Source organism: Callorhinchus milii, unplaced genomic scaffold (assembly GCF_018977255.1).
Source record: "Callorhinchus milii isolate IMCB2004 unplaced genomic scaffold, IMCB_Cmil_1.0 Scaffold1, whole genome shotgun sequence".
NCBI classification, from domain to species: domain Eukaryota; kingdom Metazoa; phylum Chordata; class Chondrichthyes; order Chimaeriformes; family Callorhinchidae; genus Callorhinchus; species Callorhinchus milii.
The window spans coordinates 97,682,884-97,709,146 of NW_024704742.1; the positions used below are offsets into that span (position 1 = coordinate 97,682,884).

General features: G+C 40.7%; 1 protein-coding gene across 1 annotated transcript in view; it reads right to left on the bottom strand.

Annotated features, from left to right (window-relative positions):
- Nucleotides 1–26,263, bottom strand: part of pcsk5b (proprotein convertase subtilisin/kexin type 5b) — a 201,042-nt gene that overhangs the window by 11,184 nt on the left and 163,595 nt on the right. Inside the window, exons 21-32 of the mRNA XM_042333710.1 lie at nt 20,961–21,063; nt 17,000–17,136; nt 12,888–13,088; nt 10,751–10,819; nt 8,253–8,295; nt 7,667–7,809; nt 6,906–7,106; nt 6,143–6,229; nt 3,996–4,197; nt 1,679–1,899; nt 1,275–1,517; nt 434–661 (exon numbers count right to left, since the gene is read on the bottom strand). Coding sequence (XP_042189644.1) covers nt 434–661; nt 1,275–1,517; nt 1,679–1,899; nt 3,996–4,197; nt 6,143–6,229; nt 6,906–7,106; nt 7,667–7,809; nt 8,253–8,295; nt 10,751–10,819; nt 12,888–13,088; nt 17,000–17,136; nt 20,961–21,063 — 1,878 coding nt within the window. The remainder of the gene's footprint in view (nt 1–433; nt 662–1,274; nt 1,518–1,678; nt 1,900–3,995; nt 4,198–6,142; nt 6,230–6,905; nt 7,107–7,666; nt 7,810–8,252; nt 8,296–10,750; nt 10,820–12,887; nt 13,089–16,999; nt 17,137–20,960; nt 21,064–26,263) is intronic.

Sequence of the window (26,263 nt, forward strand, 5' to 3'; positions counted from 1 at the left end):
TTCTGTACAATCCTATGGAACCCTTGATGATTAAAATGAGATGTTTCATAAGAGATTCAATGTAATGATTATCATGTCAAATGTGTTGTGAAATGTTATTTCACCCCATATCGCTTTTCTTTCTTCCCTCTGGGACATTGGTTATTCTACTCCTTGCTTCCTCTTTCTTTCCTATTGCAACCTAACACAGCCTCAACCAATTTGTGTGAGAATGTATGCAATTAATGTACGGGCATGTGGATACGTGTGCGTATAAATGTGAAAGGTGCCATATAAAGGTAAATTACATTGTATAGACCACCCCCCTCTGGCAACCCACCACCACTAGTTCAACAATAATGCATGTGGAAGAAATGTTATTAAAATAGAAAGCTTATTAATATTATATTGGGCAATACATGCTGGCGCTTTGAAAGTACTGAGCTTTACTTACTGAGCAAAAAGTGTTTGTGGCCACAGCTGACGCAGTCGTGCTCTGTAGGTCCAAAGCAGCGATAACATTTCTTGTGACAAAGCTTACATGTTATGTCCATGTACATGTTCAGAGGGCAGGTCCAATGCATCACACAGTGACCAGCATTGTTTCTCATCAGCCCTGTTCTGCACTCAACGCATTCTGTTTCAGAAGCCCCCACGCAGCTCTGACATAACTTATCACACTCTGCATAGAAATGGAAACAACAAACAACAAATGGAAACACTGGCAAATGATTACTATAGAAAAAAAAACACAGGTTGTAGAATGTTACAGCACAGAAGGAGACTATTCAGCCCATCACATCTGGTTTGTTATTTTTCTCCACATGAACCAATCTAACCTCACTATCCCGTTCACTTCCCATACTCTTTTGTATGCCTTTACTTCAAACTGTGCACATCACACAAGGGCAAACATGGGAGCAGGGGGTATTGAATACACACACCAATCACATTGCACAACTCAATTTAAAAAATTCACATTATTTTGCAGTGTAATTCTTAACTTGTGCCTAAAGTTAAAGGTTATTTGAATGTCACAAGCAAATCAACAGCACGTTTTTTATTTGATAACTTTGCCCTGTGACCCACATCATCAATCTGAGGAAATTCTTGTCATTGTCTATACTGTACAACAGGAGGAAGATTGGAGAGTACCCTCCATTAACCTTCTCCTAGTACCATAAGAGTTAAGAATATCAAAAATGAATGGGTAACCAATATAAATTGACGTTTTAGCTTTTCCTTCCAGTCATAAAGTACTTCTTGAACTACACATAAAGTGATGCTAAACTCACCCTGGCAATCATCAGTTGTCGTATTAAAGTAAGTTCCTTCAGGGCAGGTTTCATGGCATTCCCCGTCATATATAACCGAGGTATGATCAGCACAAACTTCACAATTAAAGAAACCAGGACCATTGCATTCCGCACACTTGGAATTACATGGGGCACACTTTGAGGTGTCAATGTCTTCAAAGGATCCTGGTGGACATTCCTCAAAGCAAAGACCATTGTGCAAGTATAAATGTTGGTTGCATTCTGTGGAAATCAAACACACTATTAACTTGGTTGATTTAAAGGAGAATGTGTGTGTGTATATGTGTGTGTGTGTGTCTGTGTGGTGTGTAGAAATTGTAATGCATGTAGGAATACGCTAGGAAACAGTGATTTTCTGTAGCATGGATGTTTCTGCCCTGTACCTGTACAATTATTATCAGTGCACACTTCACAATCTGGGGGGCAGCGTTTGCAAATTCCTTCAGTGGTGCCATAGTACTTGTTGGAACACTTCTTTTTACACTGTTTGTTGTCCAGCACGTAGTAGGGATTACAGGTCTGGCAGTTTGAAGGACTCTGGTCACAAGTGCGACAGGAAACATCACATCTTTCACATTCCTTACGTGCACTCACATAATATCCCCTAAACAAAGGAAATGTCATTAGATTAAAGGGTGACTTGGACTGTTTAAAGTACAGTTATCCAAGAAGCATTTCTACTAGCCTGCTGATTCATTGCAGAGGATTTACGGGCAACATTAATGGCTATTCTGCCCTATGTTGTGAAGAAAGAAAGAGCTTGTGTTTAATACCATCTTAGCAACTTGTAGTAACCAAGAACCTTTCATACAGGAAAGAGACTCAAAGTTCTTTACAGATACTGAGTAGAAGCCAGGAAATAGGGGAGTATAGGAAGAAAATGATCAAAGGTGCAGTAAAAGAGGTAAGTTTTTAGAAGGGTTTTGAAAGCCGAGAGGAAGAGTGCAAGGAAGAAGGATCTGGGGGAGAGTTCTAGATATTGAGAGCAAAGTGGGAGAAAGCTCGGGTCCAAATAACTGACTGTCCAGGGCCTTGGGACGTCCTCCCGACGTGAAAGGCGCTATACAAATGTAATTTTGTATTGTATTGCAAAGCTTGTATTGATAGTGGGATACAGGGAGCAGGCTTGAGTTAGCAAGGGAGAGAGAAAGGGAGTGGCAGAGGTTGTAGCACCACAGATCACAGAGGTGGGCTGGGGCAAGGGGATTGAGATATTTGAAAGATAGAATGAGGACCTTAAAGTTGATCTGCTGTTTATCACAATGAAACATTTGAAAGTGTTTTACATTAATGCTATCAAGTGTAAGAACTGTATTTTTCAAGCAAATGTACAAGTGCATATTTTATAAGTTGATGAGGGAAATTACATTTTTATTCTTTGAAAAACTAGCCTGTCAAAAATCGCATTACAATAGTTTGAGTAGAACAGATAATCGTGATAGCCAGGGCATGAGAATATATTGTCAAGGAATTTGGAAAAGCGGAGGGAGATTGCATTTGTTAACATTTATTAACACAAGAAATGTTGCTTGTCAAAGAGCAGACAGACACTTTCCAATAAATTACTGCAGCATGATCATGGGAAAATGCTCTAGAAAGAGGCCCACCTACTGGAATTTTCGAAGTACTACCTAGATACTTATAATCAAACCAACAAGAAAAATAATACATTCCTCCTGATTTAAAGTTGAAAATCTCTGGAAAAAGATTACTGATTATTCACCTTAATCTGCTCTGTTCTTAGATTTGCATTTATTACTGTATCAAAGCATATTTAAGGTGCGTTTAATATTGCATATTGTTATTTACATTATTAATGGATCTTTATTTCCTTCTGTACACTTGTTTACGTATGATTGACACATATTGCATAATGCACTATTACTATTACTACTGGTGTTGCACTGTTGCAACCTCCACAACACGCAATTACACACAGTGACTCAGGTGTCCTGAGCCTCAAAGCCCAAGTTAGCCCTGACTGTCACACCTAGGTGTGCCTCGGATATAATACTCCCACATTCACAAATGGTTTTCATGTGACTTACACATTCAAATGACTATTAATGAAAAAAGGAAGTTAATTTAAACAAAAATGCAATACAATACAAAATTACATTTGTACAGAGCTTTTCATGTCAGGAGGACGTCCCGAGGCACTGGAAAGTCATGGGATCAGGGAAGGTGGAGGGCAGGAAGGGTAGGAGGGTGGCCAAAAGCACTGTCGAAGAGGAGGGTATTGAGCCGTGCATTGAAGGAGGCAAGGAGGGGAGCGAGACGAAGGAAATGTGGGACGGAGTTCCATAGGAAGGCCCAACCGCTGGTGGTGGGCCGAGCTGGGCAGGGGACGTGGAGTAGGCCATAACCTGCTGAGCGGATGGAGCGGACAGGTTGATATGGGGTCAGCAGGTCGCAGAGCTAGGTAGGAGCAAGGCCGTGGAGGGCCTTGAAGGCGAGGATGAGGATTTTGAACCTTATCCTCTGGGGGATGGGGAGCCAGTGGAGCCGGGCAAAGGTGGAGGTGATGGGGTCATGAGATGGATACTTGAAAAAGAAGTTATTAAATAGAATTGCAGAGTAAACGAGAGAGAAGGCTTAGATCAAATGGCACACATGGAGAAAAACATTCTTAAGGGTCCAAAAAGCCTTGCTTTTGTGCTGTAACATCGATGAGCAGCATCATGTTAGGGAATTACTTACTGTGGGCATTCACTCAAACATTTCCCCTCATGCAGGAAAAATGACCTGTCTCGCATTTTGAGGCATCGTTCACAGTTTTCCCTGCTTTCTGAGCAGATTTCACAGGCTTCCCCACATTGCTCACACCTTCCAGTCTTCGAAGAGGCAAAGGTTTGTCGGGGACACTTTGTGACGCACATTTGCTGAACAGTCAAGTACAACCCTGTATAGGTTTAAAACAAAGTACAGTATTGCCTTGGGAGGGAAAATATAGCAAGTTTCTGAAATGTCATTTATTTTTGACGGGTGATGTTTGTTAAATTGAAATCAATAAACTGAGATAAAAATTGCAATGTTTTCCGATAAATTTGACATGTTAATTAAAACAATCAGTGGGGCAAAATTCCTCCTGGTCTAGGTGGAGTCCTGTAGCTCAGTGGTTAGAGCACTCGCTTTGCAAATGAGAGACCTGAGTTCAATTCCAGGCAGGGCGAAACCTTGGGCAAGTTTCCTTACTCCACACGCCTAATAATAATCCCTTCAAAAACCAAAAACAATAATTAATTGGTCATTTTCAATCTACGACTGTTTGTGGGACATTGCTGTGCGCAATTGGCTGCCGCGTTCGCCCACAAATATACAGTCAATTCACTTTGCAGTATGTTCTGTGAAGCGCTTTGGGACGTCCTCCCGACGTGAAAAGCGCTATATCAAATGCAAGGATTATTATTATTATTATTTACTTTATTAGCTTAATACAGGTATTTTAGAAGTACAGAATTTGTCAAGTCCCTAAAATACACTGTTTAATTTTGAGGCTAGTGTATTTTGTAAGTTTGTTTTGAGAACTACAGGCTTCAGAGCTAAAACTGAATTTGCTATATAAATGCAAGTTGTTGTTGTTGCAAGCATTGAACCAATTTGTAGTAAATGCAAGGCTCTAAGTAGGATGCAACATGACCACAACAATCCAGGAGTGAATTCTTGGATGCCTTAAATAACATGCAGTGAACAGAGCAAACAGTATGAGAAAGACTGCTCCATATTTAGGCAGCTGTCTCACATTTGACCTACAGCAACTATTTGCATTTAACATATGTTTATATGCCCTAGTCAACATTTGGTATTTTTGAATTGAAAAGTGTTGGCTAATTGTCAAAGTTAAATAATAATAATAATCCTTGCATTTGATATAGCGCCTTATCACATCTTTGAGATGTATCAAATCGCTTCACAGGATATACTGTAAAGTATAGTGACAGTGTATTATGTGGGCAAAATGCGGCAGCCAATTGTGCACAGCACTGTCCCACAAACTGTCGTGGATTGAGTGACCAAATCATTATTATTTTTTATTATTTATCTGAGATTCTTATTACCCTCGGAAAAATGATCCGCCAATCAACTAACTAAAATGGGCGAGCCTTCAGCCATTCTGCTCCCATTATCAGGCACTCCATCTTGGAGACCCACAGCCTTGCCTCCTCCCTCCTTCCTGCATCCAAAACCCACGTTAAGACCCATTTTTAACTACACTTTCGGTTACCTTCCGCCCACGCCACACCAGCTCCGACTCTCAAACAGCTGTGTGAAATGTGAAAGCCATTATAAATGTAAGTTGTAGTTGTTGAGACATAAGGTAAATTAGAATATATTGGAGACTCCCATTTGGGGATTTAAAAGCTTTTAAATTGTGCTTGAAAAAGAAGACATATGGAGATGTGCAGCTCCATCGTTTTGTAGTTCTGGGAAAGAATGAGTTAGAGCAGGAGGCAGCATGATGAACAATGATTCCAAAGACTGAGAGTATAGGAAGGTAAGAGGGTGTAGATTTTGTGGGAATAAGACATTTTAGGGAAATAGTGACTGCAGTGATCGTGATAAAATAGAGGAAGATAAAAAGGCTCCAATGGAGAAAGAATGGAGCTCAAAGATGAGGGAATGGTTTACTTGTCAGATGACAAGTGTTTATATGTGCCTTGCTCAGGAGTATTAGAGGTGTCAGTCAGACATGGAGCGAGTCTTCCACAGAGTTGAGGGTTTACAGAAAGTTAAGTGTTGCACAATTAGGATTTCTAGGTTGAGTACAACCTTGCAAGGTGTGAAAAGTTGTTATTAAGAGCCTCAATAGTTAATTGGCATCAAAATATAATTTTTGGATTGTGTACCTGCATAACAGCTTGCACATTGATTCTGTTTGTTTCCTGTGCACGTCTTACAAAAGGAATGACACAGTTCACACCGCAAAGTTTCAGCTAAATGGGAACAAAAGAACTTATTAGTATTGTTATTAATACTCTGAGAAAATTAGGTGCTTCTCGGATTTGATTATTTCATTGTGTGCCTGCACGCTAAGAAGCAATGCACAACAACTTTTACATTCTTTGTATATAACATTATTATGATGCAAAAGTGAATGCTCACATGTTACAAGACACAGATACAATTTGGGCCCACACTTCCAAGGATCTACTGTTTTCTCGAATTGTTAAGAAACTGGAGTTGTCTACAGTAACACTTTATTCTAGTCCATATTCAAAGCTCCTTGATATGCCACAATACAACATTCTGCTTACAGCCCCTTGTTAATAAAAATGCTTTTTGAAAAATACATTATTCTATATAAGGTGCCAGCTTTCATCTTTATAACGCTCTTCAGAAGAGTTGCAGGCTCCACATTCTATCTTTAAATCCATCCAGAATGTCATTAATACAAGAACAGATAACATTTGTACCTCACAAGAGCTTAAAGGAAGGTTCAGGTCAAATTTATTTTAGAGTCATTGCCATGCCTTGTGTACAAGTAGAATTTCTAGATTGAGTACAAATACAGGTGTGGAAGGTTGTTATTGAGAGCTCCAATAGTTAGCTGGCATCAAAATATAATCCTTGAACTGTGTACCATTTTACTTGACTGTACAAGTGACTTACAGTGAAAGAATGTCCCATCAGAACAGGCTGTTGAATGATGCAGACACTGTTTATTATTCAGTACTTCTCCAATTGGGCAGGACGTACATTCATTAAAACTGGGACCAGAACATGTGCTACAGGAGGAGTGACATTCTTCACAAACACCGGTGTCTTCATTCCCATAGAAACCATCTAGGCACCGATGTGTGCATTCAGTTTCTGAAATAACAACAAGTAGCATGCTAAATTTGATCATTCGCGGATACTGTATATTTTTGTTACATTAAATCTATATCAGGAATTCAACAGATCCTTTAAAATCCGTTTTAAGGCTTATTTTAGTTTGCAATTGAAAATTGATTTGCGCTTCTCAACATAGAAGCATATTGAAAAATGAATATTAATTTCATAACCAGAGAAAGAATGGGTGAAGAACAATTGTTCAAATACTCCTCATTCTACAAGACAATAGGGTATGAGAAGGAAAGCATCTCAGCTATAAAGCTTATTTCACCATTAATGAACAATCAGTCACATCACTAGTTATAAGTCTTAGATTCAGACACCCTCACTATTCAGCGGGTAAAAATAACTTATTTTTATTTTTTAAATATATATATATGGTTGACCCAAAGAGAATTTAATCTGGGGAGTGTTGAGTTGTTCTGAAACTTCTTTGTTCACTATTTTCTTAAATAGAAGCAGTGCTAAAGTCAGGAGATGCTATGTTTAGTTTATGCTAATGGTTATTACGACCTCACTCTCTGTGCTTTGCTTACCCTTGAGGAAGAATCCAGTTTCACACCAAAAGCACTCTTCCTCATCACAGTCAATGCAGTTCTCATGACAACTAATGCACGTCATGGTGCTATCATTATTGTAGGTCTTTGCTGGACAATCTGTATAACAGCGATGAGCAAAACTATAGAAAAGATTTGACATTAGATCGACTAAAACAAGGCCCAATCCAGCAGTTCAAACATCACCATATAGACTTTTGATTTGTTGTTAAACAGCATATTTGGAAATGTTATCATGTATTGTATGGATGAATTTCAATTACATATACAAAGTTCCTTGACGTCCAAAAGAATCTCAAGATCATACTGAGTTCCTCTCAGTTTGTAGCAATTACCTTCTGTGTTTCCATTTGTAGTTTTACCTTGAATACTGTCTTGGTTGTACAACAGCAGAAAGTAATAAGAGAAAATAACAAGATACACACTGTCACTTGAGCTGCTTGCCCCGTCATGGACAGAAAGGTACTTAGTGAGAAACACAGACATAATTTTAAAATGTTAATACCAGTGGTTAAATCAAATTCATTTTACAAAACTGCAAAAGGAACTAGAAAATGCAACATACCTGTAGTAACCTTGTACACAAGATGTACAGAAACTTGGATCACCTGTAGAAACAAGGATAGACTCTGGTAAGTAAGAAAAGTATTTATTTTTTGTGAAGAGCTGATTATTTCCATGAATAGTCCCTGACAACAATGCTTGGCACAAAAGGTTTTCTCTTTATTCTTTTGGTGAATCAAGATAACGCTTGTCAGAAATGGCTACTTAGTCAGTTTCAGAAAGCTCGTTTGATTCAATATGAAGTCAGTTTCAAACTGTCAGCAATGAAGCAGTCTTAATAGGGCTCGAAATACAAGAGAGGTTTTGGCAAAATCTCTTTGTGGTACCTAATTAATTGATTGGTTAGTTAAAGATTAAATCTGAATTGAAGTTATATAAGATGTTTCAGAGCCACTTTTTGCCCCATTAAATGAGTACAGTATTAAACTAAAAGATATTTAATGAATCTAAGCCACTTATCAACATTCTGGGGGAATCTTCGGCACCTTAAGCAAAGAGATGGATCTATTAGATACATATTTCCACTAAATATTTTCTTACAGTGTGGACGTCAAGTGAGAACCAGACTGGGTTGAACTGTGGTGATCTCCATATTTTAACAGTTTGTCAACATTCACTGGGTAAGACTCATACGTAGATTGCAAAATCCAGTTTCTTATTTAAAGAACAAAGTTCGGATGTGTTTTGAAATAAATGTCCCTACTTGCGACTTCCAAATAACAAATACCCAAACCAATAAGAGAAGGCTAAATATTTCAGTAACTCCTCAATTGCGAGTTGTGAGTGAAGAAAGTTGAATCTGCTGAATTGTTTATAATAATAACATTTGATAGCATTTGATATAGCACCTTCTCACGTCATTGAGACATCTCAAAGCGCTTCACAGAATATACTGTAAAGTGAATTAACTGTATATTTTTTGTGGGCAAAATGGAAATTTCATTCCTGGTTTCTGACATTTCATATCCTTTATAAGCATTATGATTTCAGTGGGGAAAAATTGCTGCACAGCATTCAGCTTTGAAATTTTACCACTAGATGGCACCCAGTTTCCATCTAAAGTTTTAGAAACGGCTCTGAGCAGTGATGAAGTTCAGAAAAAAACTAAACAATTTTAACGAACAAATTATGAAGTCAAATAACACCTAAAGGCCAGAAGCTTTGACTTAAATGTAACCTGATCCCATCTCTGGTCAAAATCAATGTTAGGTAAATACCACTTCTGCTCACAAATTACCGGGGCAAGATAATAATAATAATAAAAATAATAATCCTTGCATTTGATATAGTGCCTTATCACATCATTGAGCCATCGCAATGCAAGTGGTTCACAGTATTTACTATAAAGTGAAGTGAGTGTATTCTGAGGCGAGCATGGCAGGCAATATGCACACAGCAATGTCGCATAAATAGCCATGAAGCGCTCCCCCAGCACAGCATTGGAGTGTCAGCCTAGATTCTCACTTCGGGACCAACGACGTTTCACGTAGACATTAAAGATCCCATGTTGTAAAAGATGTTGCAAATGAGTAGTCTATTTAGAAAAACAGTAGAAAATGTCTAAACACAAGACAATAAAGGAGGCAAATTATGTTTCCATACTTAATTTAGACTGGCTTTATTACGTGAATCAAAATTATTACTGCTTGTTCATGTTATGAATTCTCATACAATAGGTATAAGCTGTGAATCAAATCATAATCTAAATGGATTCAAACAGCATTTATTTAGGCAAGGTTCATTTTTGATTCGGACTCCAGTGAATTGATTGTGTGATATCAATTGGCTGGCCTTTATTTTGTTGTTCTGTGCCTGAGGAATGGCACTTTGTGGTCTGAAATATATTGATTTCCAAATAGATTTCTTAAATAAGGTTTGAGAGAAACACCAGGGGGTTCCTCCTGATAACTAGAAATATGTCATACAAAAACACAGAAACTCCACTCTGAGGATAGACTGAGTACATGTCTAAGGTTCTAAGTGTAGGTTTGATCTCTCTGTCAGTCTTGATTGATATGTGTAGGTTTGAATATGTGGATATCTGCAGAGCACTTTGATACTCTATATGGTAAATGTGCTTGAAAATGTGAAGAATAATCTTCCAAGAAGGCTAGTACATTTCTGTGTGATTTACCTGACTGATTTGTCAGTCCAATTGATATATGGTGGATGTAATCTCTTTAGTGGAGTCAGTTCAATATCTCTGCTGTGTCTCATTTCCATAGTAATCTAGTGAGTAGATGTCTGTCCTATTGTGTTTACTATTCCAGATGATCCATTGGGTGTAAAGACTCCAATCTTTCTGCTTTCTTTCCATGTGTTTTTTGTATGTTCTAGTGGGTATGTGTGTAACCGATTGCTCTAACAGTCGAGCAGGTATGTGTTCTAATCTTTACTGTGACTGATCTTTCTTGCAGATAGGTGGGCATCTCTAATACCTAGATATTTATTGAGGTATTGGGTTATTGTAGATCCCCCTAACATCAGATCAGAGCTTACCCAATATGCACTTATCACATCCTTCTGCACACTCAACACAGTCTCCATAGTCAGGATCTGCAACTTCACCTGTGAATCAAGAAAATAGATTTTACTGCACATATTTATGTAAGCTCCAACTAACATATCCTTGTGACATGAGAGGCACAATAAAAATCTGATTAATCAGATGTTTTTTGGAGTTCCATCTTTACATGTCTGTCAAGGACCAAACTTGAACTCATATCAAGAACACCTTTAATACTGAGTGTAACTGAATAAATCCTACATTATATAATAATAATAATAATAATCCTTGCATTTGATATAGCGCTTTTCACGTCAGGAGGACGTTCCAAAGCGCTTCACAGAACACACTGTAAAGTGAATTGACTGTATATTTGTGGGCGAACGTGGCAGCCAATTGCGCACAGCAATGTCCCACAAACAGTCGTAGATTGAAAATGACCAGTTTATTATTGTTTTGTTTTTTTGGAGGGATTATTATTAGGCGTGTGGAGTAAGGAAACTTGCCCAAGGTTTCGCCCTGCCGGGAATCGAACTCAGGTCTCTCACTTGCAAAGCGAGTGCTCTAACCACTGAGCTACAGGACTCCACATTGCAGCTTTGATGCCTGTGCTGTAGCCTAGGTATGTGTCAGTGACAGAGGAAGAGGTCGTATTATTCGGCATAGACTGCCACTTGGAACACAATGCTGCTTTCTAAGGAAGGAAGGTGAATGTCATAGCTTGTTACATCAAGATTACTGTTCTTCCATAATCAGGAGTGGAGATCAAGCCAAATGAAACCTGCTTTGTTTCCATCCAAAGCCATTCTTCATTTACCAAGTAACCACTGTTATATTCTTGACGTCAGTTGTGATGAATGTTTAGATCAATTCAGACCACTAAAGATCAACAGATGTAAATCTGAATTCAGACCAGAGTAGGATATGAATGTATTTCTGTCAGTTGGGTGTCCGTTACAAGCAGCAACCATGCTTAAAAGAATCCAAACCAGACCAAGTTCAACATATGTATGCCACCTACACATTAAAATTTCCCTGTATCTGGAATGGAACGTGTTCTCTCTGATTACTTACTTCTGGAAAGTATTAGGCAGAGGTTGGCAGGAATCAAGGCTTAGAACGCTAGATTCTAGAGTGTGTGTTGGCAATGACCCACAAACAGCCTTGAAGTGAGTGACCAATTTTAACCGGAGAATTGTTGGCCAGTAAATTGTTCACTTTAATTTGTAACATTTGCAAAACGACTCTGTTGTGTTAATTACAACCTCAGGTTGATGAATATCGGATTGTAAAATGTACAGTAAAATGCATTGCTGGTTAATTGTTTTTTTCCCAGACATCTTAGCATTACACTCACTAAACATTTTTCTCGGCTTTTGATGACTTGGAATTCACAATTTGTCGGCTGTGAATTTCACAATCTGACAGTCTCAAACCAGAAACCACAGCTAAGGCAACGAATCCAGTTTATAAATTGGACCCTATTGAACTTTGTAACATCCTTTGTGATGTCCATCTACTGGTTAATAGATTCACAGATAGTACAACTCAGAAACAGGCCATTTGGCCCATCTATTTCAACTGGGGTTTATACTTCACGTTTTATGATATTTTTCTCACTTTCACTTATCGAGGTGAAAATTTTAAAATAAGTGAAGGATAGTAAAGCAAACTGTAAAACATCTATAAAATCGACATGGTGCATTCAGGTAAATTCCCAATTATGTGTCTTATAGTCATGCCCTGTGTTGTATCTGTCTCATCAGGCATCTGGAACAATTGACCACCAGGAGGCAGCAGAGACCACTTAATTCTGACTCTATCCGCATATTCTCTGCTGATAGTCTCTGCTCAGCAACTCCCCGTTAAATGCAATGACTGAAACCATCCCAGGGAGTACTGCTAACACCAAACATTCCACAAAATATTGCTCCTCAAAACACTATGACAAGGCATACATCTGCTTCAAGGACCTGCATACCTTCTCACCAAAGTGAAAAGCTCTGAAACAGTGGATCGACCAAGTTTATTTAATTATGTGCTGCAGATAATATAACTAATTTTCACAAAGGAAGCTACCTAGGTATTTGAGGCATCTTACATTTGAGGTTCACTCTGTTTGGTTCTTACCTACTCGACAATCTAATTGCTGGCATCCATTTTGTGTATGAAAGTAACCTAAGGAACACTTTATACAGTGTGCTTCACTACTGCATACTTCACAGTTACTGGAGCACTGTTGGCAGGTTTTATCATCAGCATGATAGTGAGATTTCGGGCAACTTTCTCTGCATTTTCCATCATAAAAATAGCGGTCCTTGCCAAATTTATCTGGAAAGAGAAAAGATACATTAATCCTTCCTGAGTTAAGATATCTATGAAATAAAATGTGAGTGTCAAACATTCTGTAAAAAATATTTCACTGGACAACTTGTGTCAAGAGTGTACTTGTGTACTATCTATGATCTTAAGGCAGATGTTTCCAAGATTAATATTGTCAGCCTCCCCAACTCCTCCCTTCATAGGTTGCAGATCATCCAGTAGTCCTTGATGCGTCGCAGCTATCAAGTTACCGGCCCATCTCCAACCTCCCCTTTCTCTCCAAGGTCTTGGAAAGAGTTGTGGCCTCCCAACTGCGCTCTTTCCTTTCCACCCATTCTCTTTTCGAACCCCTTCAGTCAGGTTTCCGTGCTGCCCATAGCACAGAAACTGCCCTGGTCAAGGTCACCAATGATATCCTGACCATCTGTGACCAGGGCTCCCTCTGTCTCCTCGTCCTCCTCGACCTATCGGCAGCATTCGATACGGTCGACCACGCTATCCTACTCCACCGCTTGTCCTCCCACCTCAACCTTCAAGGCACTGTCCTTGAATGGTTTAGGTCGTACCTTTCTCACCGTCTTCATTTTGTCTCGACGAATGGCTTCTCCTCCACCCCCCGCACTGTCTCATGTGGTGTCCCTCAGGGCTCTGTCCTTGGTCCCCTCCTCTTCACCCTCTATATGCTCCCCCTCGGTGACATCATCCGCAGACATGGAGTTAACTTCCACATGTATGCGGATGACACCCAACTCTACCTTTCCTCCTCTACTCTCAACTCCACGACCACCGATGTCCTGACAGCTGCCTGTCCGACATCGAGTCCTGGACGAGAGACAACTTTCTTCAGCTCAACGTGCGAAAAACCGAGGCCCTCCTGATTGGCTCACGTCAGCGCCTCCGCACCTCAGGCGCCGACACCATCAGCATCCAAGGCTGCACTCTCCACCTCTCAAAGCCAGTCAGGAACCTCGGCGTTTTGTTCGACCCTGAGCTGTCCTTTCTCCCTCACATCCGCACCACAACTGGCACCGCCTTCCATCACCTCCGGAACATCGCCAGACTACGGCATTACCTCACCCCTCACGCTGCTGAAACCCTGGTTCACGCCTTTGTCACCTCAAGGCTGGACTATGGGAACTCTCTCCTCGCCGGCCTTCCCGCCACCTCCCTCCACAAGCTGCAGGTCATTCAGAACTCTGCAGCTCGTGTACTGTCCCGCACCAGGCTTCGGGACCACATCACTCCCACCCTCGCTCGCCTCCACTGGCTCTCCATCCCCCAGAGGATTGATTTCAAGATCCTCATCCTCACCTACAAGGCCATTCACGGCCTTGCTCCCTCCTACCTCTCCAACCTACTATCCCCCTACCTACCTACCCGTACCCTCCGTTCCTCTGGCTCTGGTCTGCTCCACGTCCCCCGCCCCAACCGCCCTACTATCGGTGGTCGGGCCTTCAGCCTCTCAGCCCCCAGGCTCTGGAACTCCATCCCCCAGTGCCTTCGCCTTGCTTCCTCCCTTTCCTCCTTCAAGGCCGGTCTCAAAACCTTTCTCTTTGACCGTGCCTTCAGCTCCCCTCTCGACTCTCTTCCCCCTCCTCGCTCCCTCCCTTCCCTCCCCTCACCCTGACCATTTCCCCCCTCCTCGCTCTCTCCCCTCCCCTGACCATTTCCCCCCTGCTCGGGTCATGACCCAACTGTGCAGCGCCTTGGGACGTCCTCCTGACGTGAAAGGCGCTTTATAAATGGAATCTTGTTGTTGTTGTTGTTGTAGTCTGGAGCCCGTGACCTCTCCCACACCAGGCTCCGTGACCCTATCAACCCCATCCTCGCCCAACTCCACTGGCTTCCCATCATACAGAGGATGCAGTTCAAGATCCTGGTCCACACCTTCAAAGCCCTCCATGATCTTGCTCCCTCCTACCTTTGCGACCTCCTAAACCCCTACCAACCTACCTGTTCCCTCCACTCAGCGGGCTCTGGCCTTCTTCATGTCCCCCGCCTTGCTCGCACCACCAATGGCGGGTGGGCCTTCTGCCACTCTGCCCCCACTCTCTGGAACTCCATCTCGCAGTCCCTCTGCCTCGCCCCCTCCCTTGACTCCTTCTAGACCCATCTCAAGATATTCCTCTTCGACCGTGCCTTTAATTACCCTCCTTCCCTCCATGCACTCCACCCTCCCCGATCCTGAACCCCAGTTCGGGTCCAAAACACTGATTGTCCAGTGCCTTGGGACGTCCTCCCGACATGAAAGGTGCTACATAAAATGTAATTTTGTTGTTGCTGTATAAAAACTGGGCTTTTACTTGCTATTTACATTTTAGAATTTCTTTGGAATTGAATATGAATTACCCCAATGTGCTGGATATAGACACCTCCCTCCCCTGACACTGTTCTCATTAGTGATGTCTAGGAAGCCAGGTCCCACATTATTTAATAGGAATCATAAACTCAGAAATGTATATAGTTTATTTAGGTTTTAAAACCCCGTGTTTTCCTTTTCACAATCCACCTCATCTGTTTCAAAGCCTGTGTAAAACCCATGAGAAACATTTGAGCGATTAGATATTTCCTTATAAATATTGAATACCATGCTGGACATACAATTATCGAAAATGATTAAATTTACAGTACTGCACAAGTCACAAAGATTGTTAATACCATTTTGTGAGTATCAAACTGTGCTTTTCTTTACACTAAGAGTAACTGAAGCAAAAGCCCAACAACAATTTGAATTTATATAGTGCCCTTCATGCAGGATAATGTCTACAGGGAGTCCTGTAGCTCAGTGGTTAGAGCACTCGCTTTGCAAGTGAGAGACCTGAGTTCAATTCCAGGCAGAGGGCGAAACCTTGGGCAAGTTTCCTTACTCCACACAGAGCCTAATAATAATCCCTCCAAAAACCAAAGAAACAATAATAAAAATTGGTCATTTTCAATCTACGACTGTTTGTGGGACATTGCTGTGCGCAATTGGCTGCCACGTTCGCCCACAAATATACAGTCAATTCACTTTACAGTGTTCTGTGAAGCGCTTTGGGACGTCCTCCCGATGTGAAAATGCAAGGATTATTTGGAGTTCCACAATGTGCAAGGCAATACAGGATAACGTCTTGGAGTATTTCTTGTGCACTCAAATTGAATCTGGTATTCTGTGCGCATTTTGAATATTTTGGTACGTAAGTGTCAGCATCCAAAGTGTGGTTATAACAAGGCTCTACTATATTTCTTTTCTTTTTTTTCCTCCTGCCAAAATGCACTATTTCACATTTCTCTTCATTGAATTGCATTGGGCATTTGAAAAAAGAATTGGACAACCACATGCAGGGGAAGGGTATTAGAGAGTCTGGGGAAAGAGCAGGGATTATAAGCGATGGCTTCTTAGTGGAATAAACACAGACATGAAAATATTGACTGAATTGCCTCCTACTGTGTCGTATATTGCTATGGTTCCATTTGCCTCCTTTCAGTAATTCATTGTGATAAAGTGCCATATCAAATTAACTTTTTTGCAAAGGCAATGATTTAAAGGCTGTAATCCAGGGTTCCAATGGCAGATGCAAAGCTCGGGCTTCACTTTCATAATAAATAACCCATACTGTACGAAGATTCAGTTAAATTATAGCTCTGCAATCACTCTCTGCTATCAAGTGCTTCTTATAGATTATATATGAGTGCTGGAACACTTGGTAACACCATTTCAATTCTTAACCAAATGCTGTTTGATAGATTGATGCAAACTAATGTTCTCTAACCAAACTCTTACAACCTGGACTCTTCAATCCATGTTACTATAAAACCTCAGCCCATATAAACGTAGTGATTGGAAAGTGAACCCCATGGTTTCGGTTCAGATCAGCATTCGCGGCAGCACTATTATTATACATAGTGGCCAGGCACATTTATGATTATTATTGTCTCACCTTTATCACATGATAGGCAATTATTGTGTTCACCTCCGGTGCATGCCCTGCAAGTGTGGTGACATCGGTGACACTGGACATTGATTTGAAATTTGCCAATGGGGCAAGACAAGACACAATGCCCTTCATCAAGCAATCTGAGGAAGTAAAGCGAGGATGTATAACATCATTACATTATAATAATAATAGACCTTGTATTTGATACAGTGCATTATTATATTGTTGAATGTCTCAAAGCGCTTTATAAGATTTTTACTGTGAAATATAATGACTTGTTTGTGGATGAACACAGTAGCTAATTTAGGCAAAACAAAGTCTCACGAACTGCCAAATGAAGCATATGCAGTACAATGTTTAACATTTGTATCTCTCGAGATTATTGTGTAACTTGCCCGAGTGATAAGGAAGAAAGGTTTGATTTTAGCCTGCAATTATATTGTGCATTTCACACACTACCTGGTAGGTCCTCATTTAGATCTTGAGGCTGACTGAGAGAATGTAATCTCAGAGTGACTTGGTCCCATTTCTCATCTTTCTCATTTCACTCTTTCTGCCTTATGTTTGCATGTTCCTCGACCTGGCGAGACTCAAGGCAAGTCAATACTGTGGCAGAATGTAGAACCCAGCACCCACTGACCAGCATGACAGATGTTGGAGTGTGTAAACTGGTATTAATTTAAATTGTTTGTGTACAGGGTCGAACCTGGAGCAAATTCAGGGTAAAGTACACCTGATGGGTGCAATGTTCCGATTTGAAAGAGATTGTCTTCATGATTTTTTTTCTTCTTATGCTATCATTGTTATCAGTGTTATAAATTGGATCAACTGTTCAAATGATCATTGTATGACTTGTACATGATATTTTATGATTGATGTCAATCGTGTTTGGTGAGTCTGGCTCTTCTCCCTGATCCCTTAAAGAAGCTGTACACAATAATACAAATATGATGTCAAGACTCTGGCTGGAATAACTTTAATTTATAGTGTACTATAGTATTTCATTGAACTGATTTTTCCCAAGCATTGTCAGAACTAGCATTTTGGGGAATCAGGACATCAGCCTACAGGATTCCTTAATAATAAATGAATGCTATTAGAATTCTAATTGACCCATCTAATTGCTCTTGATAGGCATCTTGCAGGTCAACCTCATGTATTTCTGATTACCAGAAAGAGCCCCTTTTGCTTGCTCTAGATTTCATATGAAGGATTCTTGTTAGAAAATAGCTCAAAAAATGTTATTTAATGGATCCTGTCTGTAGAAAATACTAAGGGAGTCATTCCAGTAATGCCTTTAGTTTAAGAACCTTAAATAAGACAAATGGCAAAACAGGATCAAGCACATGAATGCATGGCTGGAGAAATGGTGCAGAAAGGAGGGCTTCAAGGTTCCTGGAACATTGGGACCAGTTCGGGGGTAGGTGGGACCTGTACAAGGTGGATGGGTTACACCTGAATAGGGCTGGGATCAATGTCCTTGCAGGGAGGTTAAGTAGTGCTGTGGGAAAAGATTTAAACTAAGTTTGAGGGGGGAAGGGAATCAGGATATGCCATGAGAGAGGACAAACAAGTTACATAGAGGGCTGGGAGAGACGAATAGCAATGTGATAAAGAGTAATCCAGAAAAAGGAGGGATTAGACAGGGGGGGGGAAATGCAGAGCAGACTAAATCGGTCTTGGAGTGCACATGTGTAAACGTATGGAGTGTGACAAATAAGATTGGTGAGCTGCAGGCTCAAGTTACCACATGGGGTTATGATGTAGTGGGAATAACAGAGACCTGGCTCAAACAGGGGCAGGAACGGGAGCTGAATATTTCTGGCTACAATGCATTCAGGAGGAATAGGGAAGGAAAAAAAGAAGGGGATGTGGTAATATTGATTAAAGACATGGTTACGGCCCTGGAAAGGGACAATGTGCTAGACGGTCCAAAAACAGAATCTATTTGGTTAAAGTTAGGGAGCAGAAAATTAGCTGTTACTATGTTAGGTGTATACTATAGACCACAAAATAGGGAAGGAGATAAACGAACAAATCTGCAAGATGATTTCAGAAAGATGCAAAACCAATAGAGTAGTGATAATGGAGGACTTCAATTATCCTAACATAGACTGGCATAATAACAATGTAAACGGCAAGGAGGGGGAGAATTCCTGAAATGTGTGCAGGATAACTTTTTTGATCAGTATGTTTCCAGCCCAATGAGGAAGGAAGCAGTGCTGGATCTAGTTCTGGGGAATGAAGTGGGGCAAATGGAGCAGGTTTCAGTAAGAGAGCATCTGGACAACAGTGATCACAACATCATTAGGTTTAGAGTACTTATGGAAATGGATAAGGAACAATCAAAGGTGAAGATACTAAATTGGAAGACGGCTAATTTTAGTGATTTAAAAATGGACCTGGACAAGGTGGACTGAAAAGAAAGATTGGCAGGTAAAACAGCTAACAATCAATGGGAAGCCTTCAAGGAGGAGATAGTTTGGGGACAGAACAAATACATTCCCACAAAGGGGAAAGGTAGGGGATCCAAACCTCCCTGGATGAATAAGGAAATTGGGATTAAAATAAAATGGAAAAAGGAGGCTTATGGTAAATGTCATATTCAAAATACAGAAGATAGTCAAATAGAATATAGAAAGTACAGAGGAGAACTGAAAAAGAAAATACGAGGGGCAAAAAGATTGTATCAGAAAACATTAGTGGGTAACATAAAAGGGAACCCTAAGATATTTTATAAGCATATAAAGAATAAAAGGTTAGCCAAAGGTAAGGTGGGTCCAATTAGGGACCAAAGAGGAAATCTTTTTGTGGAGGCAGAGGGCATGGCTGATGTACTGAATGAGTACTTTGCATCTGTCTTCACAAAAGAGGATGCAGCCAATGCCACAGCATCGGAGGAGCGGGTAGAGAAATTGAATAAGATAAGAATAACCCAAGAGGAGGTACTCCCCTGTACAAAAAGGGAAAGAAGGATAAACCCAGGAACTACAGGCCAATCAGCCTAACGTCAGTAGTGGGGAAATTTCTAGAGCCTATAAATCCTGGACAAAGTATATTTTCACTTAGAAAAATATGGTTAATAAAGTACAGCCAACATGGGTTTGTTAAAGGCAAATCCTGTCAAACAAGCCTGATAGAGTTTTTTAATGAAGTAATGGAAAGGGTGAAAGTAGTGCAGTTGATGTAGTTTATATGGATTTTCAAAAGGCGATTGATAAAGTGCCATATACAAGAATTTTAAGCAAAATAGAAGCCCACGGTATTAAAGGGACAGTGGCAACATGGAAACAGAACTGCCTGGAAGATAGAAAGCAGAGTGTGGTGGTGAATGGTTGTGCAAAGGAGATTCACCAGGATGGTACCAGGAAAGAGGGATTCAATTATCAGGAGAGGCTAGAGAAGTTTGGATTATTCTCCATGGAGCAGAGCAGGTTAAGAGGAGACTTAATAGAAGTTTTCTAAATTATGAGGGGATTGGATAGGGTGAATAAGGAGAAACTAGTTCCACTGGTGGGTGGGTCGGTAACCCAAGGTCACCGATTTATAATAGTTGTTAAATAAACAACAGGGTAGAGGCCAGGAGAATTTTTTTCACACAGAGAGTTGTTCAGATCTGGAATGCATTGCCTGAAAGGATGGTGGAAGCCAATTCGATAACAAGTTTTGAGAGAGAAGTACATAATTAATTGGGGAGGACAAGTTTGCAGGGCTATGGGGAGAGCGCGGGGGAGTAGGATTGATTTGGATAGCTCTTTTCAAAGAGCCGGCACAGACACAATGGGCCGAATGGTCTCCTTCTGTGCTGTATGATTCTATGAAATGGCCTAAAATAAATGAATGCGGGCAAGTGCAGTTTATTTCAGTTCCGTGAAACCTTGTCCGGTTCAATGAACCAGGTTGAACCTGACTGTTGTATATTTATAACAGACATAACCCTACAATCAAGACTAAAATGACTCACCTTGTTACAACACAACTGATGCATTTGTCTTCACCTGGACCAGAACATTTATCACAGACGAAATCACATTGTTGACACTTTTCTTTCTCATCAATATATTCACCTATAGTTACAAAAGATAAAAATGAGCATTCATTTAATTGAAGAGCAATGGATATAAAATTAAACAGAACCTAATAACATTTAGTTTTAATTCTTTCTCATTTTGGATATAGGTGGGTCTACATTCATATTTATCTGAATATGTGAAATCTATGCTAGCTATCAAAACAAATCAAGTTTTACCAGGGTCTAGCAAAGCAAATTGTATCCCCATGCAAATCTACTTTATCTGCACTAAAATCTGTTTTGAATTCTCCAAGTTGGAAATATTTAGTCTAAATGGAGTTATATCACGGAATATGAATCCGCTCGACTGGCACCAGCCTCTCACTTATCCCTCGCACCCTCCTCCCCACCATTGGAGGTCGCGCTTTCAGCCACAACATCTCAAAACTTTGGAACACTCTCCCTCAATCCCTCCACCCTGCCCCCTCTCCCCTTTTTCAAGTCCTGCCTGAAAACCTTCCTCTTCGACCATGTTTACGGCCACCTCCCCCCATCTCTCACCCTGCTCGGAGTCGGGCTCCGCCATTGTTAAGCGTCTGAGATGCTGCCCTGCCTGGAGGGCGCTAAAAAAGTGCAAATTGTTGTTGTTACTGTGAAACATTGTGTTTTTTCAACCCAAAATTACAATGTGTGGCATTACGTCACTCACCCTGATAAAGTCAGATTAAATTAACCACCTGTTTTGACTGTTATGTTGAGTCAAAAGTATTGACACTGGTATATAAAGCTGTATGCCAGGGGAGAACTGAAGGATTGTGGTAGTAATCTGTGCATAACGTCTCACTTTGGAGGACACTTCCTCCCTAGTGTCAGGCTAGGAATGGAAACTGGTAGCTTCTGTGTTGTTGAACACCAAATCCCTAAATTCTCTCAGACGTAGTCTTAAGAATCGAGTATGTTTACTGTTTCAAAGCTAACTTGCAGTTATATTTCCTGTAGCTCAGTGGATAGAACAAACACTTCGCAAACAAGAGACCTGGATTCGATTCCTGGCAGGGAGAAAGAAACCTTGGGCAAGTTTCCTTACTCCACATTTTTCTGTTTACCTAGCAGTAAGTAGGAACCCAGTAGTTATTCATTTGGCGAATCGCTTTTCTGAGGGTAATAATTCCTTCAAAAAAAAAAAAAAATTGGTCACTCAATCCACGACTGTTTGTGGGACACTGCTGTGCAATTGGCTGCTGTGTTTCACCCACAAAATGTACAGTCAATTCACTTTGCAGTATATTCTGTGAAGCACTTTGAGACATCTCAATGATGTGATAAGGCGCTATATCAAATGCGATTATTATTATTATGATGGCTGGCAAATCATGCAACTCAATGTAGACAGCTGTAGAGTGTACTTAGCTGCACCACTGCATAAGATCATAAGGATAGTTCAGATGAAGAACCTTAATGCCATTTCTAATCATCCTTTCAGAATACCAGCTATATCATCTTCCTATTATAGCATAAAACAGTTTCCTATCTCAGTCCACTGTCTCGGCCTCAACCTCCTGTCTTAGTTGAGGTCACAACACCGTAAGAAACTGTTTAATGCTGCAATGGGAAGACGTGTGATTTGGGATCTTGGGATCATATTTCCAGCAGCTGTTTACCTTCTGTGCTAAGAAATAATTTCTGGATTCTGCCCTTAAAATTGTCCTTTGTAACCATGTACCCATTCCCTCTTGACTTATTGACTTATTATATCTGAAAGTATTGTTCTAGGTTTACTTTCACTGCTCTATTTTGTCCATTTTATATATTGTATATGAAGAATATCCCGTGAGACTCTCAAGAATATGATTATAATGGGTCAACGAAGAGGAGAAGACAGAAACAGCACCTTCTGTTTCAGTGCTTAATATATATACATCAATGTTGTATATATTTGTATTTTACATGACACTGTATACAAATCACAATAACTGTCTGTGTTCTGGAGTTGGGTTTCTCCTAATCAAAGAGATTAATTGTATTTTAAATGATATTTTGCTGTCCTTGCCATGAAGTTGTTTCCCCGCTAGTAACGCACTGAAGGAATGAATGGAAGGTCACGCCAATACATCTAGTCTTGACCACACTAACTCCCTGCTTGTCGGCTTTCCCAACTCATCACTCCACAAGCTGCAGATCATCCAGAACTCTGCAGCTCGTGTCCTCTCCCGCACCAGGCTCTGTGACCCTATCACCCCCATCCTTGCCCAATTCCACTGGCTCCTCATCCCTCAGAAGATAGAGTTCAAAATCCTCGTCCTTGCCTTCAAGGCCCACTATGGCCCATCCCATATCAACCTATCCACTCTCTCCGCTCAGCCAACTGCAGCCTACTCCACAGTCCCCGCCCGGCCTTCCCCACCATCGGCGATCGGGCCTTCAGCCTCGCTGCCCCCACCCTTTGGAATTCCATCACACAGTTCCTTCATTTTGCTCCCTCCCTTGCCTCCTTCAAGGCACATCTCAAGACCCTCCTCTTCAACCACACCTTCATCCACCCTCCTAACCTCCCTGTCCACCACCCAGTGATCCTAACTGCCTGCTTGGGTCCAAATCCTTGACTGTCCAGTGCCTTGGGATATCCTCCTGACATGAAAGGCACTATAAAAATGTAATTTGTTGTTGTTCGTGTTGATCCAGTTCCCATTCTAGTTCTAAGTGACCACTTTACCCTCTCAGGAGTCATTGAGCTATATTCGACTTCATCTTGCACTGGTGTTTTTTGTGTGATTATAGAATCAAAATTGAGGTGCTGATTAACACATTGAGTTTCTTTCAAGGAATGTTATTATAATTTATTTTGAAGATCTGTTCCCCTTCTCCAACCTCTGACGTCTGAACAGTGATAGCAGCCAAACCCCGCTGAAAAGTCCAGGGTGTCCTTGGATGCCTGTTTAGTGGGAAATGTTGTCAGTAACCAGAATGTCCTGTCCAAACCCATTCAAGGTGTGCAGGTCTAACTGCACCCTAACTGAATACCCTAAATAAGTGACCTGAAAGGCCATCTGGTCACTCACAATGATTCCCACTAAACATGATTTAGCCCATTATCCTCCGAATAAGCCTGAAGAAGCTAGTTTACATTGTTCAAAAACGATCCCAGCTAAGTGAGAATCCAAGAGAATGGCACTGTGGGTCTGTCAGGGAAGCCTTAGATTGTTGGTTGTGAGACCTAACTCATATAAAAATATGTATCTAATTGAATTGGGTCAATATCCCATCATTGAGCTTGGAAAGGCTCAATTAAGAAAGAATCCAAGATGGTAGTGCCCTGGGCTTTCCAAATAGGTTTGGTCAATGCTGTTATTCAAAAGTCAGAAGATATTTTAAAATAAGAAAGGGAATGTGTTTAGGAATACAACAAGAACTTCCACTACATAAACACTCTTCGCATAGGATAACATCTTGAAGTGCTTCCCAGATACATTACGGAGACCCGTGCAAGGTGGGAAGGGGTGGGAGGGATAGGAGGGATATGAGGGAAATACCCAAACTGCAATTTTGACCTCTTTAAATTTAGAGGCAGGTTTGGGTAATTTAATAACACGAGGCTTGGAACATGTTGATGATACTAAAGTATCCTAGAGGCTGCAAGTGATTACTGAGCATATGGACAATGTTTGGTCTCTGGAATAAAGACCAGATTGTTGGTTTCAGTAGGACCAATAAAAGACAAGAGTTCACCATTAGCCTTTTGGAACCAATTTACACATGGCTTTAGCAGGAAGGGTACGATGAAAAGAATGACTATGTGCAACTTTATCCTCATCTCCGCCTCACAGTTTGCACTGGAAAAGGCAGAGTATGGCTTTTCACTGTCTCTCTTTCTGAGTGTGTGTGTGGAGTTGAATTTAAACAGATGTTGGAAGAAAATGAAAGGAGCCTGCCTGCTCCTGACTTCCTAGCTTACCAGTTGCATTGTCCAAGCTTAAATATTCCTCTGGAAAATGATCAGAGGAGTCATCCTCAGTATTCCAATCACTATCTGAAAATCTTATATGAAGAGATTGAAAATAGCAGCTTTTTTTAAAAAAAAGAGACAATTGCTTTATAAATGAGTTTTCACAACTTATGATTGTAATTTTCTGAAACAGGAACAAAAGTCCAGAATGACTTTTAATAACTGCTTGTGTTAAACAAGCATTTTGTCATCTGGTGGAAACAAATAAGCACATTGTTTTATCTAGAATGCACGCTAATAGACAACAGGTGTACCAAACTAACCACCCTTATTTCAAAGCAAGGACATAATGCTCACAGGATCGTGAAAATGTGCTGTGCAGCTTTGAACGCAAAACGTTAAGAAAACCCTTGAAACTGCGGCTACTGCCAAAACAACTGTCAAAGTGCTACCACTAAGTCAGCCTGTAATTCATAAAAAGAACATTTTCTATTGTACTCTTCATGCTCCAGATGTGGTTCATAACATATTGAAATTGCTATATGAGAGATAATGTACACAGCTGTACAGCTACGTCAAAGAAAATAACAATTGCTATTTATTAGAACCAAGCCATCGTTTTGTTATGAATATGTTGCCTGAGAAAGCAAACAAAAAGCGTCAAGATCAGTTACGCATTTTCTCAAGATTGGCGAGCAATAACTGTTGAGGTTTTCATACTTTCATTGATCTGTACATCAAAGGAAGTTTCTCTCATTAAGGTAGAGCTTGGTATTGAGATCAATTGGTTTCCCAACTGTAGTTGAAAGTGTAGCAGTTGTGCAGGCTGAAGGGTTTGGCATATTCCAAGATAGATCAATGAGCCCATAGATAATCCATTTAACTCCTTAAGTTTTGCTAATAAGATCTCCTGAGCTAACACAGAGAAATATACATTTAGTCTAACCACCTGGTCTATTTATTTTCTATTACTATTGCTTTGCCTGCAAGACAGAGCCCTAACAGATAGGGTGGTCCTAGCTGGACAACCAGTGGAAAGCTTGCCAGAAACCGTTTTCAACGGTAAGCTAAGCGGTTTTAGCTGGTTAGACTCCAGCAATACCCCAATGCACACCCTGGGGTCCTCAAACCTTGGTTCCTGCCAACTTGGACCTGGTACTCTCTGCGGTTAGGTAGGCAGGATGTGTCCCTCTGGGAGGGAGTCGCATTACATTCCAGACACAGAAATTTTCCCGTGTAGGTGGCATACAAAGAACTCTCCATCTGGTTTAGATACTCTTAAGCATTGTGATGCGTTTGCGCATGTTTAGCC